The sequence below is a fragment of the Coffea arabica genome, chromosome 3c (genome assembly GCF_036785885.1).
Source record: "Coffea arabica cultivar ET-39 chromosome 3c, Coffea Arabica ET-39 HiFi, whole genome shotgun sequence".
NCBI classification, from domain to species: domain Eukaryota; kingdom Viridiplantae; phylum Streptophyta; class Magnoliopsida; order Gentianales; family Rubiaceae; genus Coffea; species Coffea arabica.
The window spans coordinates 13,741,684-13,757,160 of record NC_092314.1 but is presented as its reverse complement, the minus strand read 5'-3'; the positions used below and the strand labels follow the sequence as shown (position 1 = coordinate 13,757,160).

The 15,477-nt window shown below is 34.6% G+C and overlaps 1 protein-coding gene across 2 annotated transcripts; it reads left to right on the top strand.

Annotated features, from left to right (window-relative positions):
* The first annotated feature begins 6,693 nt into the window (after window positions 1-6,693).
* Window positions 6,694-14,178, top strand: LOC113734710 (uncharacterized). Of its 2 annotated transcripts, none has more exons than XM_027261365.2 (6): window positions 6,694-7,360; window positions 7,939-8,068; window positions 9,159-9,487; window positions 10,849-10,930; window positions 11,034-12,740; window positions 12,923-14,178. In XM_027261365.2, exons 1-6 carry the CDS (start codon window positions 6,939-6,941, stop codon window positions 13,016-13,018), a joined length of 2,766 nt encoding a protein of 921 aa, XP_027117166.1. In that variant the 5' UTR covers window positions 6,694-6,938; the 3' UTR covers window positions 13,019-14,178. The 2 variants fall into 2 exon arrangements, with proteins under 2 accessions (XP_027117166.1, XP_027117167.1); XM_027261366.2 differs by having other exon boundaries at window positions 7,111-7,360; window positions 7,944-8,068.
* Window positions 14,179-15,477: the final 1,299 nt, after the last annotated feature.

The window sequence follows — 15,477 nt, the reverse complement described above, 5'->3', positions numbered from 1 at the left end:
GGTATTTAAATCCAAAGCATTTAATTCCCGGAGTCTCGACCTCTAAAAAAAATCCAACATGTAAAAAAGTAGGGAAAAAAAGAAAAAAAAAATGATAAATGAATAGTTATAGCTCCACTATCATTAGCATATTCATGCTTGTAAGAAGAATGCAAGATACTCCACTTCCCTTCCCGGTGGCACCAGCTAGCTGACGACGACGGTGGGGTAAACAGCTTTCATTTGAAATTTTTTTTAAAATTTTATCATTAAATTTTGGTTTTTCAAATAGATCGTTAACAAAATTAGATTCTGCCCCCTCAAACATTTGACTCGTAAAATTCAGTCCTCCCATTTTTATATTTGCTTAAGATTTGACATGTTTTTAAGGAAGAATCAGATCATTCGGTTAAAATGGTCAGACCATAGTTGATCTTGGTCAGGTCCTGTAAAGTCATTTAACAGTAGGTTATATTTAATAAAACTAGTAAAAATCAATTAAAATGAATTCTACCAATTTGATAGTTACATAATTATTTTTTGCACTTTTCCTGCAGTCAAATCAATAATTTTTAGTATGAATGTATGAATGAGGCAAAAGTTTCATTGTCAATGTATGAATGAATGATATACGTAATTGTAACTCAAAAAACAAAAGAAAGAAGAAGAAGAATTAGCAGCAGTAGTTTTTTGTCCAGAAGATCTTGATCTAATAGTTAAGGTTTAAACTCCAAAATTCAGAAGTCTTGAGTTCAAATTCCTTCTTTCCTCCATCTCACTTTTTAAATTCTATCCCTCTCTGGAAAAAAAAAAAAAGAGTAGTAGTTCTCTCGATGAATTTGGACCTAAAAAGGGGAGAGAGAACAAAGGGGGCAAAATAGAATATATTGTTCTAAGCACTACTCCAAGATTCTATGAGATGTAATTAGCATCTTCAACATCAGATTACAGAGAGAGAGAGGGTGTGTGTGCATATATATATATATATATATATATATATAGTAAATCTCTTATACACACTGATAGTGTATAAATTATCATGGTTAAATGCACGACACATATGTAAAATTTGGATTTCAAATTTAAATTCGAATTATGTATCATGTATCTAATACTGAAAATGTATACAGTGTTAGTATATAAAATATTAATCCATATTATATATATGTGCATATATATAATTTTGTGTATATCAGTCCACGTCAGGTAAGGGGGGTGGCAATGGGCTGCCTGTCTCCACTAGCAGATTCTACGGAATTGCAACTTGAGAATTTTAACGGTTAAAACCGCACCAAGACATTTATGGCATCGTCATGCTGAGGAAGTATAATGACATAATCAAGCAAAAAGTTAGAGAACCAATTGAGGATTCTTTTCTTATTGTCACCAAGTATATTGCATGGAAACTAAACAATCTGCAATGTGTAATGTACAATGAACTTTTCTAGACTACATTCTGCTGCACCACCAATACTTGCATCAATTGCACATTTTTTTATATGTAATTTCCTTTTTGCTTATGGGTCAAGAGGGAAGTTAAGGGAAGCAGGAAATGGGGAATTTAATAACACATTTTTCCTTTCCATTATCTGGGCACAATTCAAATGTCCCCTGAAGATTTGAACTTGCCTCTTTATTCAATTTTCAGTGGAAAAGATTTCAAATTTTGAGTATTAAACTCAAGACCTGAGAAGCATAATCTCTTTTGTGCGAAGGTGATTGAATTAAGAAACTAAGGGCTACATCACGTACAGAAGATTAATGCTTTGTATTTTCTTCGGACAATATCTTTGGTTAATTAGTATACGTTAAAAAACATTGTCGGAGTCTATTTCAGGTTTACGATAAAACTATTTAGATCATGAATGTAATTACTATAACTTCAATATCACAAGAAATATATAGTGCACCAAATCTCAATGAATTTGTTAGACCTAATAAGAAATAAGGGCAATATAACACAATATGTAATAGTCAAAACTACTACATAATCCTTAAGAATTTCAAATATATGGTAAAAATTGCCAATGGACGTCGAGGTTGAGGATACATATACAATGGAATCAGGCCTAGTTCTCCATCAGAAAGAAGTTGGTGCATGTAACTCCTTCAACTGCTCACATAATAACGCGTTAATCATAATCAGAAGGCCTATTGCTCTCTTTGAATGAGATGGTTCTTGGAAGAAAGAAGAGAAGGAATAGAAGCACATCCCACCAAATTGATACCGTTGGTTAAATCCCTTTATTCTCTTACAAAGATACTTTTTGTTTTTAAATTTTTTGGCAAGATGGCTCAAAAATACTTAATTTTAGAAAAACGAAAGTGGAATAAGTCGTTACTTAATTCATGAATCACGAGGAATTTGAACATATGTTGATTCCCTGACATAATAAAATTAAAAGAAAAAGGGGTTACCTACTACGTATGAGTGTGACACATAGTGGATCCTAAATCATCAAGTGTGAATCCAATCCCAACATAAAAGATTGCCTTCCTGCACCAAATCTACAGTGTGATTAGGTACTCTAGATTCCATTCAAAATACATGGCTCCCAAGAGAAAGGAAAAGGAAGCATGCATGCATGCTAATTCTCCTCTTTTGTACACCATGAATGTCTTTCCGCTGTCTATTGTTGGAGCTCACATAACTGTAGTGCAATATGACAAAAAGATGCCAAAAGAATCGTATCAAATTTGCGACACGCCCCCCACCTTATTGGAAGAGATAGAAGATAGCAAGCCTGTTGAAATATGAGATTTGACATGTTGATTTACAAAGGATAAGTTGTTCCTTGGGAATATTTGATTATGCACTTTGCTTTCATTTGTTCAATTCTACTGTTAGGGGAAAATGAGATGGGATCCACCTGAGAAAGAATTGTTGTTGAAAATTTGTAGATTCCTTTCACTCTCTCGTTTTACGATGTTTAGGAATTTAGAAGTCATTGACGTCACTTGGGAATTAATGTATTCGCTTGTTTGAGCACATACATTTGACATATTAAAGTGGCATAAAAATCTAATCTACCTATTATATAAGAAGAAAGTGGAGTTACTATAGCAACTCCAATGATTGCCAAGTGGATCCCTCTCATTTTGACACATGGCCTATTTCTTTTCTTTTCTTCATTTTGCTTTGTTTTTTCTTTTGTTCACTTTATTTTCTTTCTCCTTTTTGATTAAAGATAATTAAACAAATCCTCATGTACATTGTAGGTTTGTTATTTAGTTTCCACTTTGTACTCCATTTTTTCCCCTCTCATCCTAATTAATCATTTATTCTATTTTTTCTCTATTGGATTAGTTGATGCATTTTCTTTCATTTTTGTCCATAATTAACTAAATGAATGATTTCATTATCGGAGATCAAGAATGGGTTTGATATTTCCTTTCTTCCATAGACCAATAATTATGATTCATGATCTTCTACTTTTAATGTCTCTTTTTGGTATATACTATTTGTTTTTTTTTTTTGTCATTTTTTGCGTATTGATCAGCAACCTTTGCTTATTGCTTTTCTCACCTATTTCATTTTCATCTGACTTTCTTTTCTGCCCAAAATAGGTATGTGATGTTGTGAATATTTTTCCCCAAATCTAAAGAAACATTTTTTTTAGTTTTTTATATTTTATTTATTCTGAAACTACTTTTTGATCTTTTTATTTTTGGAAAAGGTTGACAACAAGACGGGTGGTGATTACATGAAGAATTTTTAGGCTAACAATGAAAGAATTGTAACTACTTTTCCCTCATAAAATAAAATAAATAACACTATTATGCAGATTCATTCTAATTCTAATTTTTTATTTATTAAAATTGTTATTTGATAATAGGGTGATAGTACTACAGTAGAGGAGAAAAAAATCTAATAAATGAAAATCCAAGGTAAACGATGATCAGGAAGAAAAAAATGATGCCTATTAAATTAAAAATTAACCAAAATCTCTTAATTTATGGATAGGCAATTATATTTTAATTTATATAAAGTTTATTAATTGTGAAAAGTGCTTATAAATTGGATAAGATGGATGATGGGTAAAATAATTGTTGGGGCTAGCAATTTAGAATGTGAAGATAATATTTTATATCTCTTCATTCAACATTTTGAATAACTAGCTTGTATCCATAATAGGTAGTTTATTTTCATGGTTTTAATTTTAGCAAATGATAGCTTGGAAATAAAAGAATTGCAAAATTAGATTTCAGAATCTTTTACTTAAACTGGTTCTATATGACTTTGTACTCTTATCCCTTTCTATTGCCCAGAATGATAGATAATGTAATTAGAGTTTGAGATGATTGTTAGGCATAGAACTGGACATATCATTACTATTTGGCTAAAGACGTTAATAATATTTTGTCGATTTGACTAGCTAAAACAATTGCAGTTTTCAAAGGAATGCATTTGGTGGGAAGTTAGTATTGAGGCTTTTAGCTTAGAGTGTCACTCTACAAAATATTATTAGAAAATTCTATTTTGATTAAGAAGACATATTTGCAATCAAACAAATTGTTGAATTTGAATTTGCATATGTGGATTTACAAATATGGCAATTCATGTTTTTATTTAAGCTTGCTATACGCATTCTATAACTATTTGGTTAGATAATGTTTTCATCTATTTGTAATGCTATTAGACATGATTTAAATGGATAGATTAACTCGCTCTGTCTATCAAAAAAGAAAGAAAAATATGCAAGTTTGTATTTTTTTTATTGATGTTGAAGATAGTGACAGGTTTTTGTGGCTTTCTATATTTTTTCTAATTATTAAAATATTAGAAACATTATGACTACTCTTTATTTAATTACAACTAAAACTGTACTGCTATTAAACTGATAATGCACGCATAATGGATTTGCTTTCTTTTTTTTTTTTTTTTTGGTATCATTACGTACACATAATATTAGTTAAAAAATTCTTTTTCCAAATTACAATAAATTGGAATTAACTTTATATATGAAATTTCTTTTTACAGCAAATTTTAATTATTTTTATACTTAATTTTTTTCCTATATTTTTTTTTCATTATGTACTAAAATATTTGTTACTATGTATTTAACTGATGTTATTGAGGGCCCTGGCTGTGCCGAGGTACCTCTAGTTGTGCAAACATGAGAGTATCCCAATACCGGTGGAGATTTGCCACTTGTCAGCAAGGGAAATTTGACATGAGAAAGAACCACAGTAACCAAGACATTGCCTTTTTTTTTTTTTTTTTTTTTTTTTTTTTTTTTTTTTTTTACTTTAGCGGCAATGGCTAGCCTAGCCTAACCTACTCCTACTCCTATGGAAGGGGGGGGAACTATTTTTTTAAGGGAAGTGATTCTAAGGAGTGGGCCAATTGAGTCGGGAAAATCAGACGAGAACTTAACCACCATCTGACCAGACGGGTGCACCACTCACCTGTCTGAATTTAGAACACTCCTCATATTGAGGCACATTGATAGGAGATAAGGTTTAAACCCTTGGCCTCCCACCCCACTATATACAGTGATTTGAACCAAGGCATTGCCTTTCCTTTAAGGTTTTTGTAGTAAATGAGACATCTCACGTTGGTGACAAAAATAACTCAACCGCTTTTTTAGAATTTTCTGGTTTTGGTTGAAAAACAAACCTCTATTCTAAAACTTTTACACTAGTAATATGTTTCTATATGCGGCTGTTTTAGACACATCACCATTTTTGTTTTTAATTAATTAGTTTAAAGCATAGTTAGCAAAATACGGAATGCACATAATATGAAATATTGTACATATGCATATCATTCAATTTTCCTTCAAAGATGTGATTAAAAGTTCGATACAAAAAAATACGAATTCAATAAAATTATATATACAAACTGCACATGAATAGTATGACTATATTTGAAAGTTTCAAAACTAAAATATTGATTAAAATATTACAATTTTTAAAAATTATGTTACATTAACAATCATTGGCAGAGCCATGTTGTAAGGGTGGGCAATTGTCCCTTCCCCTTCCCCCTCAATTTTGTAAAAATTATATAATAGGCTTCAAAAGTTTGAAATTTTTTAATTTTTTTTATGATTGCACCCTCTATATTTAAAAAAAAAAAAAATCCTTCTTCTTTGGTATTGCCCATTTATATTTTGAAATTTCAATCTCCCCAAACATGTGCCCCTAATACACCAATATTCTTTTATACTTTTTCTCACTACTAATCACATTTGATGTGAATTAAATTTGGAGGATTACCATTATTTGTGATATAATATGATTAGTATTTGTGCATCACGATGACATTATACCTTGACTAATTATTGACTCATGCTATGACAAAGATATACAAGGAGTGGATTCTATGTAATTAGTGGCGCAAATAAGTCGAGCCTCAATCTACTAATTTTAAATTAATTTTTTCCTTCCCAAAAATATAAAATTTGAGATACTAATTTAAGCCACATCAAGTGTTGAACTCTCTGATTGCACAAATTACTATAGAGGCCCAACCCTCAATTTTCAATGAAAAGGTTAATTTCTTGCTTGAATTGCGAATTTTCATAAAAAATTTTCTCGCAACATATTTTGAATCATCTTCTTACCTCACAGACTTACATCGTTATGATATATTTTTTTTATAACAACTTAAAAAACTTGCAATCCAAATCACGCCTCATTGTGTTCTTCTTCATGTATATAATCCGCCGCACTAAGGTATAGCACCTTTGAATCCAATCCCAATGTAATGATGCCATAAAAAATTTCAAACAAATAGTGATCTGAAGCCGCCAAGCACGCTTTTGATACTCATACATGAAATCGTCCCAACACACTATTGAACTCGCGAAAAGACACGAAACCAGAAACCGGAAACAAATAGCCGCTTAAACCCTCCTCCTCCTGAATATTCTCTTTCTTCTTCTCTTTTGAACTCCTTGACCGTTTAAACCCTCTTATTTCTTCCTCCAAACCTAAAAAACCCAACTTTTTCCATGGAAGAAAATTCCGATGCGCCGCTCCACATGCTCCGGTCTCTGGAGCTTCGGCTCCTCCGCTGTACTCTACCCTCCGATAATCCCCTGCCGACATTTCCACCGTCCGATGAAGTTCCTCCCAATCTCCAAACCCTCATTTCCGATGTCGTTCAATTGATCGAGTCAGGGAACTATGTCGAAGCTCTGTCTTCCGCCGCAGTTAAATCTATCTTCAGCTTCAACTCGGCCACCGCGTTCTCTAGCTCGGCTGATTCAGCCGAGTTATTCTATTCCGAGTTAGTCCCCCAGAGCGTCGTCGTTTTCGTGAATGGGAATTCCGATTCGGAAATTGATGAATTGGAGAAATGTTTCAGGGCTTTTCTTGTTATGGCCATCGCCGTCGCGGCTTTGCTGGCTTTTACTCAATCAAATGTTACTGGGTAATTTCTAATCTTGTATTAATTTCCATTAAATTTTCAGTTTTTTTGGTGTGTTTTTTATGATATTTATTTGTTCTTAAAGTTTGAGCCTTTCCAATTTATTTTTCCTTTTAAGTTATTTGTTTTTTGTTTATGAATTCGAAGATGAGTTACTTTTGCTATTACTTATTAGCATCTGCTTTAGCGAGCTCGAGCAAGTTAAACTGGAGAAAAATAGGGAAAGATATTTTTTAATCGGTTATGATTATTATTTTTATTTTGAAGAGTTAGGGTGGTAAGAAATTTTTTTTTTTTTATTTCCCTGCGTGAGGCATATTGACTTGAGAAAGTAATGTATATGAGTTTTTTCAATCTATAGAGTATTTCTGTAGTAAAGTAGAAAATTAACTGGGGAAAAGTCAAAATTGTATAATCTTTACATGGAATGAACAGGGTTTTCATTTAATTTACCTGATTTCGTGCACAATTTTATGTTGTGATAGTGATTTAAGACAAATGAAAACTATACATTTTTTGAACTGTCTGATTTGATGATTTGTTCAAATATATGAACTGATGTTCATGTAATTTGGTTGTAGTCCAGTGGAAAAAATGCCAGCGATGCCATTGTTGCCAATTAATGATAATTGGATAGAGTGGGAATTATGGGCACAAAAGGACATAATGTCGGTTGGTTCTGATGTTCGAGGAAAATTCTCAAATCTCCAGGTACTGGTCTAATAGGCAGTCCTTTTTTTTTTTTTTCAATTTTCTGGTTCTTTGAATCGTTTTGGTGTTTTAAGTTGCAGCTGCAAAGTTGATTCATGTTTGATCTCCCAATGGCTTATTGAGTATAAGTTGGAGTATGTACTGTGACAAATATTGGTTTTGTGGTGATTATATTCTTTTTCTGATGGGACCTTTTTCCATTAGAATATAATATCGCCAAAAGATAAAACAAGCAATAAGATCTGCAGTAAATTTTGTGCTGTCTCAGATGCTTATGTGGTCCTTTCCAGACCATTTTCTTGATTTTTGTTGCTTTCCTTGAATTCATGTTATCCCTGTCCACATTGTAGGTATCCTTTAGTAACTAATTGCCGAGGTTCAAAAAACAATCTATATTTTGTGGAAGCTACACTTTTATATGTTTCTGGAAAATCCTAAATTTTGTTCTGAAATTTCGTTTTACATGAAATCCTAAACATATGAATTTATTCTTTAGTGTTTCTGTTGCGACAGACCTGATTAGAGTTTTAGTTCATTTTGTCAGACACAAGAAAACTGATGAACAACAGACTGTTTAGTTCCTAGCTTTCTTTTGCTATGTACATTTACTTAGATAGGCTTTCTAGACCAGGCTATCTTGAAAGATAAGTTCAAATTGGTCTAGGCATCAGAATTCATAATTTAGTAAGGAGCAAGATATGGGAAATTATTGGGCCCTCATTTTCCATGGCTTCATGTCTATGCATTAACTTATAAAGTTTTAACAGAGTACATTCAGGTAGAGGAGTATCCTGGTACATACTATTTACATACTATTTTAGCTTAATAGAAGTTGACATCCTTCTGTTTCATGAGCTGTAATAGGACAGTGTTGACTGGAAGGTAGAAGTTCTATAGGAATAGCTCATGTCCTTCTGCTAATTTAATTAACATATGTTCTATGGTATCAATGGCATGGCTGTAGGATAGGTTCATATGCATGTGTTGTCAGCATGATAATGATACATTCAGCTTGTTGACTTTGATATGTTGTTTTCTCCTTTTGCAACATCTCTTAATGAAAAACATTTGGTCTGTTTGCTTTTTGTAGTATATAGTTCTGTCAAAGATTTTACTGATGAAGACGAAAGATCTGTTGCTAGACAGCAGTATCACTACTGCTGCTTTGAGAAGTATTTGTTGGTGGCTTGCTAGGGTGCTGCTCATTCATCAGAAACTGTTGGATGAATGTTCATCCACTGTATTTGACCTCTTACAAGTATATTCACATGAAAGTTTACGACATTTTGGTAGTCTAGGCAAAGTGACAAATTATTGGGGTCAAAGGCTATCGGAAGAAGATGCTTTAACTATCGTATCCATGCTCCATTTAGAGGTGGGGATGATGGAAGTCACATATGCACGGGTAGATTCTTCCAGGTGAGTCACCATGTGTATACTTTCAAGCTGTAGCTATGTTGTGATTGATTGCTGAGATATCATGTAAGGACATTGTATAACAAGTGATGTTTCTGGTGCAAGTTAATATGATTTCCAACTCTCCATATCATCTGATATTGGTGCAGATTTGAGTTGGCATATTGATGTTTGGTTGGGTTGGATCCTGTCTTAATTTGTCCTTTGGCATATGCTATTCTGAATACCGTCAATCTCTATAGTCATGGTATCGGATAGATATTATACATAATCGGATTTTAATCAAAATTGTCTGTAGTGCATAGTGCCATTGTGGTGCAAAAGTTACCCTATGGGCTAAAGGCATATTTGGGTTCCAGTGGTAGTACATTTTGAGGTGAGATACTAAATGGGTTCACCATGAAACCATACATCCAGTTTTCTCAAGCTGATTTTGGAAGATGATTAACTTACCAAGTAGCTGCATAATGCTAGCTTTCCAAATGCTTTAGAGGTGCTATAGCATGTGCTGCAGTGTACCTTTTCTGACTTTGGTTCCTTTTTGTCAATAATTGTTATTTGTAAAGAGCAGACACTTTTAGGAGGCTCATGTAGACCACATGTGATTTATGGATGCACTCTTATGCAGGTGTAAATGTTTTTTAATAGAAGTGCCTGCATATAAAGGTCAAAATGTGTTATGCACTAGCTGAGATGGAAACATGATAGCGTTAAATAAATATAGGAATACTTAAGAGTAGCACAGAATATTGTGATGGAATGGAAAATAATGTCTAGTTACATCTGCTTACTTCCTCCAAACTCCGGTATTTTGAAATTATGCTGAAATGTCAAGATTTCTAGGTGATGTGGAAGGTAATGCAAATGCATTTCTCATTTTAAGATTGAAAAACTTAATGTAGTTTTGAAATATTCTAGTTTGGAAGGCTAAGACATATTAGTAATACTTCAAATGTTTTTCTTACCTTTTGTTTTTCTTAATGTGATGCGACAAATCTACTATATGGTCTTGAAAACTCCTTGAGTAGAGTTCAAGTCGAGACAGGTTGAAGTTGATATTTTTAAGGTTAATGGTAAATATGCCATTTATTTCATTAAAGTAACTGCATTGCTAGCATGATAGGAAGCTAGTGAAATGACCATAAGGGAGTCAAACTGAAATTGATATATTCCCATGTTATATCCATGCCGTTGTATCGCATCTGAGTATCTTATTCATAGTTGAAGACCTGTTATGTTATTCTCGTTGAGGATCTGTTCTTTCTTAGATCTGTCACCCTCACCCTTTGTTGACGACCTTATAATTTTCTTACTTGTTCATTTCCAATAGCACTATTAATTTTTCTAAAAACTCTTTATGTCAGACTGCACTTTGAAACAGCTCAAAAACAATCAAAACTTGATTTTTCTGTTAGTGGAGCTCTTGGATTCCGCACCATGCATCAGGTATTTTAAATTTTACTTGTATTGAATAGAAACCTTTAGTGAGATGTGATGGATCACTTAAGATTCTCAATCCATGGCCATCCTGATAGAGTGGGGAATACAGGTGGAACCCAAGGCTCAGTTGCTGCTTGTAACGGGCAAAAGCAGTGATAGTACCACTGGATCAGTTAGCCATGAGATGCAGGGTGACATAACCACCACTATTGATGGTACATCACTTCAGCATCCTCCTGAAACACAGGAAGCATCTGACGTGTTGATGGCCCCTAGAATTTTAGAAGATAAAACTTCTGATAGTGGTGATCAAGCTGTTCAAATTTCTAGTATTTCTGCCACACAGTTGAAGGCAATCCAACAGGCTGTGATTTTGGCGCAATGTCTTTCTATTGAGAAAAGTGCTCGGAACGATGAATTGCAACACTACAAAATGGCACCATATATGGAGGCAATAGATTCTCAACAATCCTCACCATTCACAATTAAATATTTTTGCAACATGTTGCGCGTTCGGTGGGAATCAACTCGTAGCCGCACAAAGCAGCGTGCACTTTTGATGATGGAGAAACTAGTTGAAAGTATAAGTGAACCTTCTCCTGGTGTTGTGCAGAGGATGTTTTACTCTTTTGCAGTGAACATCCCTGGAATTCCTGCATTACGCAAGGAGTTTGGTGATCTTTTAGTCAGCTGCAGGTTGATAGGAGAAGCTATCAAAGTTTATGAAGATCTTGAGCTTTGGGATAATTTGATATACTGCTATAGAATTTTGGAGAAGAAAGCAGCAGCTGTAGAGCTCATCAAGAAGCAATTGTTGGAAAGGCCTAATGACTCAAGGTTATGGTGTTCACTTGGTGATGTTACAATTGATGACTCTTGCTATGAAAAGGCCCTTGACATTTCAGGGAACAAGTCAGCTCGAGCTCTGCGATCCCTTGCTCGCAGCGCATACAACAGGGGAGACTATGAGAAGTCAAAAGTTCTATGGGAGTCAGCAATGAAACTGAATTCCTTGTATCCAGATGGCTGGTTTGCACTTGGTGCCGCTGCTCTGAAAGCTAGGGATGTTGAAAAGGCGTTGGATGGGTTTACACGTGCTGTTCAACTTGATCCTGAAAATGGAGAGGCTTGGAATAATGTAGCTTGCCTCCACATGATTAGGAAGAAAAGCAAAGAGGCTTTTGTTGCTTTCAAGGAAGCATTAAAATTCAAGCGAAACAATTGGCAGATGTGGGAGAATTTCAGCCAAGTGGCTGCAGACGTTGGCAATTATAGCCAGGCAATGGATGCTATACAAAAGGTCCTGGACATGACTAGTAATAAAAGATTTGATGTTGATTTACTAGAAAGATTGATTGTAGAGATTGAAAAACAGGGTTCAATTATCAATTCTCATCCTTCAGAGGCAACTGGTGGCAACGACACCCAGCATATGCATGCTACCTCAGATGTTAATTATGCTGACAAATCAACAATTTCAGAAGACTTGGCTAGGAAGCATGAATTTGAGCATTTGATGCAAATGCTTGGCAAGATCTTGCAGCAGATTGTTAAAAGTAGTGGGGGAGCTGATATTTGGGGGCTGTATGCTCGATGGCACAAATTGAAGGGGGATCTTACGATGTGCTCTGAGGCCCTGCTTAAGCAAGTCAGAGCCTATCAGGGATCTGATTTGTGGAAGGATAGGGAGCGGTTTGTAAAATTTGCACATGCCTCACTGGAACTTTGTAAAGTATATCAGGAGCTTTCCTATCAAACTGGTGGACGTCGAGAACTGTTTGCAGCTGAGATGCATGTTAAAAACATAATTAAGCAGGTGAATGTTGCCTTTAACTTACTGGACATATTTTCTTACTAGCGGCATACTTTTGCTTGGCACCTTGTACTTCTGATGAGTTATGAAGCTTATGCAAATGGATACTTTCAGTTATCTGACTAGTGACTATGTTGTTATTCAATCTCCTTGTCGAATTGACTGACAGATTATTTTTTTTTCAGGGAGCAAATTTTTCAGACACTCAAGAATATCAGGATCTTTTGGCCAGTCTGAATCAAGTGCAAAAGGCACTGCAAGAAGACTCAGGTGCTGCGTAATATTCCTACGACCTCATCTGCTGTTACCATTTCTGCCATTCTTAAGGAGGTAAATCTGGTGGATGGTAAAAAACTACTTTTGACTTTGCATTCCATATCAAATTCTCTTGCCCTTCAGAGTATGAGAAGGAATTTTTGGTAGACAAGAATAAGCCTTTGAAGCCTCCTTTGCCTATGTGAACTGCTGGGCTGATAATTGAACACATTCAGACTCAGTTGATTAACCATACTACATTTTCTAGCACTCTGAATGTGCTGTAATCACCCGAAATGCTTTTGAGAGCGCTGTGGAGTAGTAGGCCATAACTTGATTATTGGGACGGATGCCATTGGTCAGAGCCAGCTCTTGAAGTTGAAGGGTAAAGGAAAGATTATGTTTAAACTCACAATGAGAGGCAAGTCAGTTGATGCGTGAAGAACAATATCAGAATTAAAGACACTACTTCATTGGCTATACATAGAGAAGGAATATGGTGAATGTGTCGATATATTGAAGTGAGAGGTATTTCATCTTCAGCTCCTCCATGAGTACAGCCTTTCATGGTTTATGGGGAATGGACTATCCTGAGATGTATTATGTGGAGAAGACTGTCATGATCATGAGAGGCTGTTCCCCGTGGCCAATGAGAAGGGCTAAAGTTTGACACACAGCTCTCTGGTTAAGTTATAGCAGCACCGAGCAACATCCAGCAATTCCAGTCCTTGTAAAAAGCCAGGGGCTGAAATTCAAAGCTGAGCTTTCTAGTTTAATTGCAAAGGCACTTGCAACATCTAACAACTCCAGTCCTGGTAGTAAAAGTTGAATCTAAAGTTGAATTGACACTCCGATACAGTCTGCTACTTGCGCCTCTGTGTTCCTGATCGCAGAATCAGAAGGGACTCCCTCTTCTACTCTGCGAAGGGCGCAGACCACCCTTATTACATAATATTGGAAACAGAATACAGGTGAATAATCTGTGAACTGTTGTTGCTTGTTGTTCACCTGGTTGAGATTTTCTTGGTAATGCTACTCCTAATGAGATTGATTTACTAGAATTCTGTTAGAAGATGACTCACGATTCTCTAGTCTGATTGAAGATAACGTTGAGTTTCTAGCCGTCTCAGTCGTGAAAGTTCATATGTAAAATTTTCCTTAACCATCGATTATGACTTTCTCTCTCTCTTTTTTTTTTTAATCTGAATAGCTTAGGCGCAGACACCGGTGCTCTAGTTTATGCGGCTAATCCAGGTGAAAGAGTTAATATATAATATTCTCAGCTTCAATTAGTATGTTTTCTGATTTAATCATCAATTGTTCTTTTCATGTAATAAGGTTTAAAATGTATAGGTCCTTGGTTTGTTGACCAATGAGTGGTTCTTTTTGCAGTTGATTCTAAAGCATTTATTCAAGCCAGAAAGTGAACAAAGTTACCGGTTAATGTATACTTGGCTGTTACCGGCTAGTCTCTAACACAAGTTTTTTTAGGCTTTCTCTTCTTTGTAATTTATGATAGAATAATTTATACAATTGATATCGGGAAAAAAAAAATGTTTACTTGGCTGTCGCATTAAGGGACTCTATTCGTTCACAAATTAGTCATTCTTGCTGACTGATCCTGGGATGACGAGAGACTGACTGCCCCTGGGTTCTAATCATTTCTGAGTTAATTGGTTTGTTTAGTATATTTGAAGGGAGAAATCATAATTTTCAAATAAATTGAGAAATAAAGAACAAAAATAGAATTTTTGTTACGGAGGAAAAGTAGCAGTCAAGAACAAAAATAATTAGGGGTGTAATCGAGTCAAGTCGAAATCGAGTGTGCAAATCCAGCTCGGGTAGTGTATTATTGGAACTTTATTCGAATTAAAAAAATTTGGACTTAACTCGAGATCGATTTTGAACTTATCGAACTCTTGAAAATCGAATTTGAACTCGTGCTTGTCGAGTTCAATCGATTTGAAATCAAGTTCATTCAAACTTAATCGAGCCTAATCAAGTTTGATTGAGTTTAATTAAACTCTACAAATTTTCGAATTTCACATATTAAGTATGAGCTCAACTCATCAAGTAACTCAAACTATTTGAACTCAAGTTTTGACCAAGCAAACTCACTGAGTTACTCGATTAAACTCAATTCATTGCACCCCAAATTAGGATGATATTAACTCAAACTTTAGAATAAAAAATAGAAAGACATTCAGTAGTTCTATTGCAAACAAAGAACGAATTGGTGAAATAAAAGGTTATAATACATAAAATGACATAGTGGCAATATTGGTTATGGCTTGGGATACAGGTTTTTCACATGGTTCATAACTTATTGAGATGATATCAAAGACGGTACGTGTTTTCTTCATGTATAGTGCTTAAAAGATACAAAATAAATATAAAAAAGACTAAAAAAAGAACTTATATGATCAATTCTATTAGCTAATAATATAGACCAAATACTTCAATTTGACAGGCTAAATGCTGTCTA

Coding starts and splice junctions, on each gene's coding strand:
- LOC113734710 (XM_027261365.2), top strand. CDS start 6,939: ATGGAAGAAAATTCCGATGCGCCGCTCCACATGCTCCGGTCTCTGGAG. Junction 7,361..7,938: donor ACTCAATCAAATGTTACTGG/GTAATTTCTAAT, acceptor ATTTGGTTGTAG/TCCAGTGGAAAAAATGCCAG. Junction 8,069..9,158: donor GAAAATTCTCAAATCTCCAG/GTACTGGTCTAA, acceptor TGCTTTTTGTAG/TATATAGTTCTGTCAAAGAT.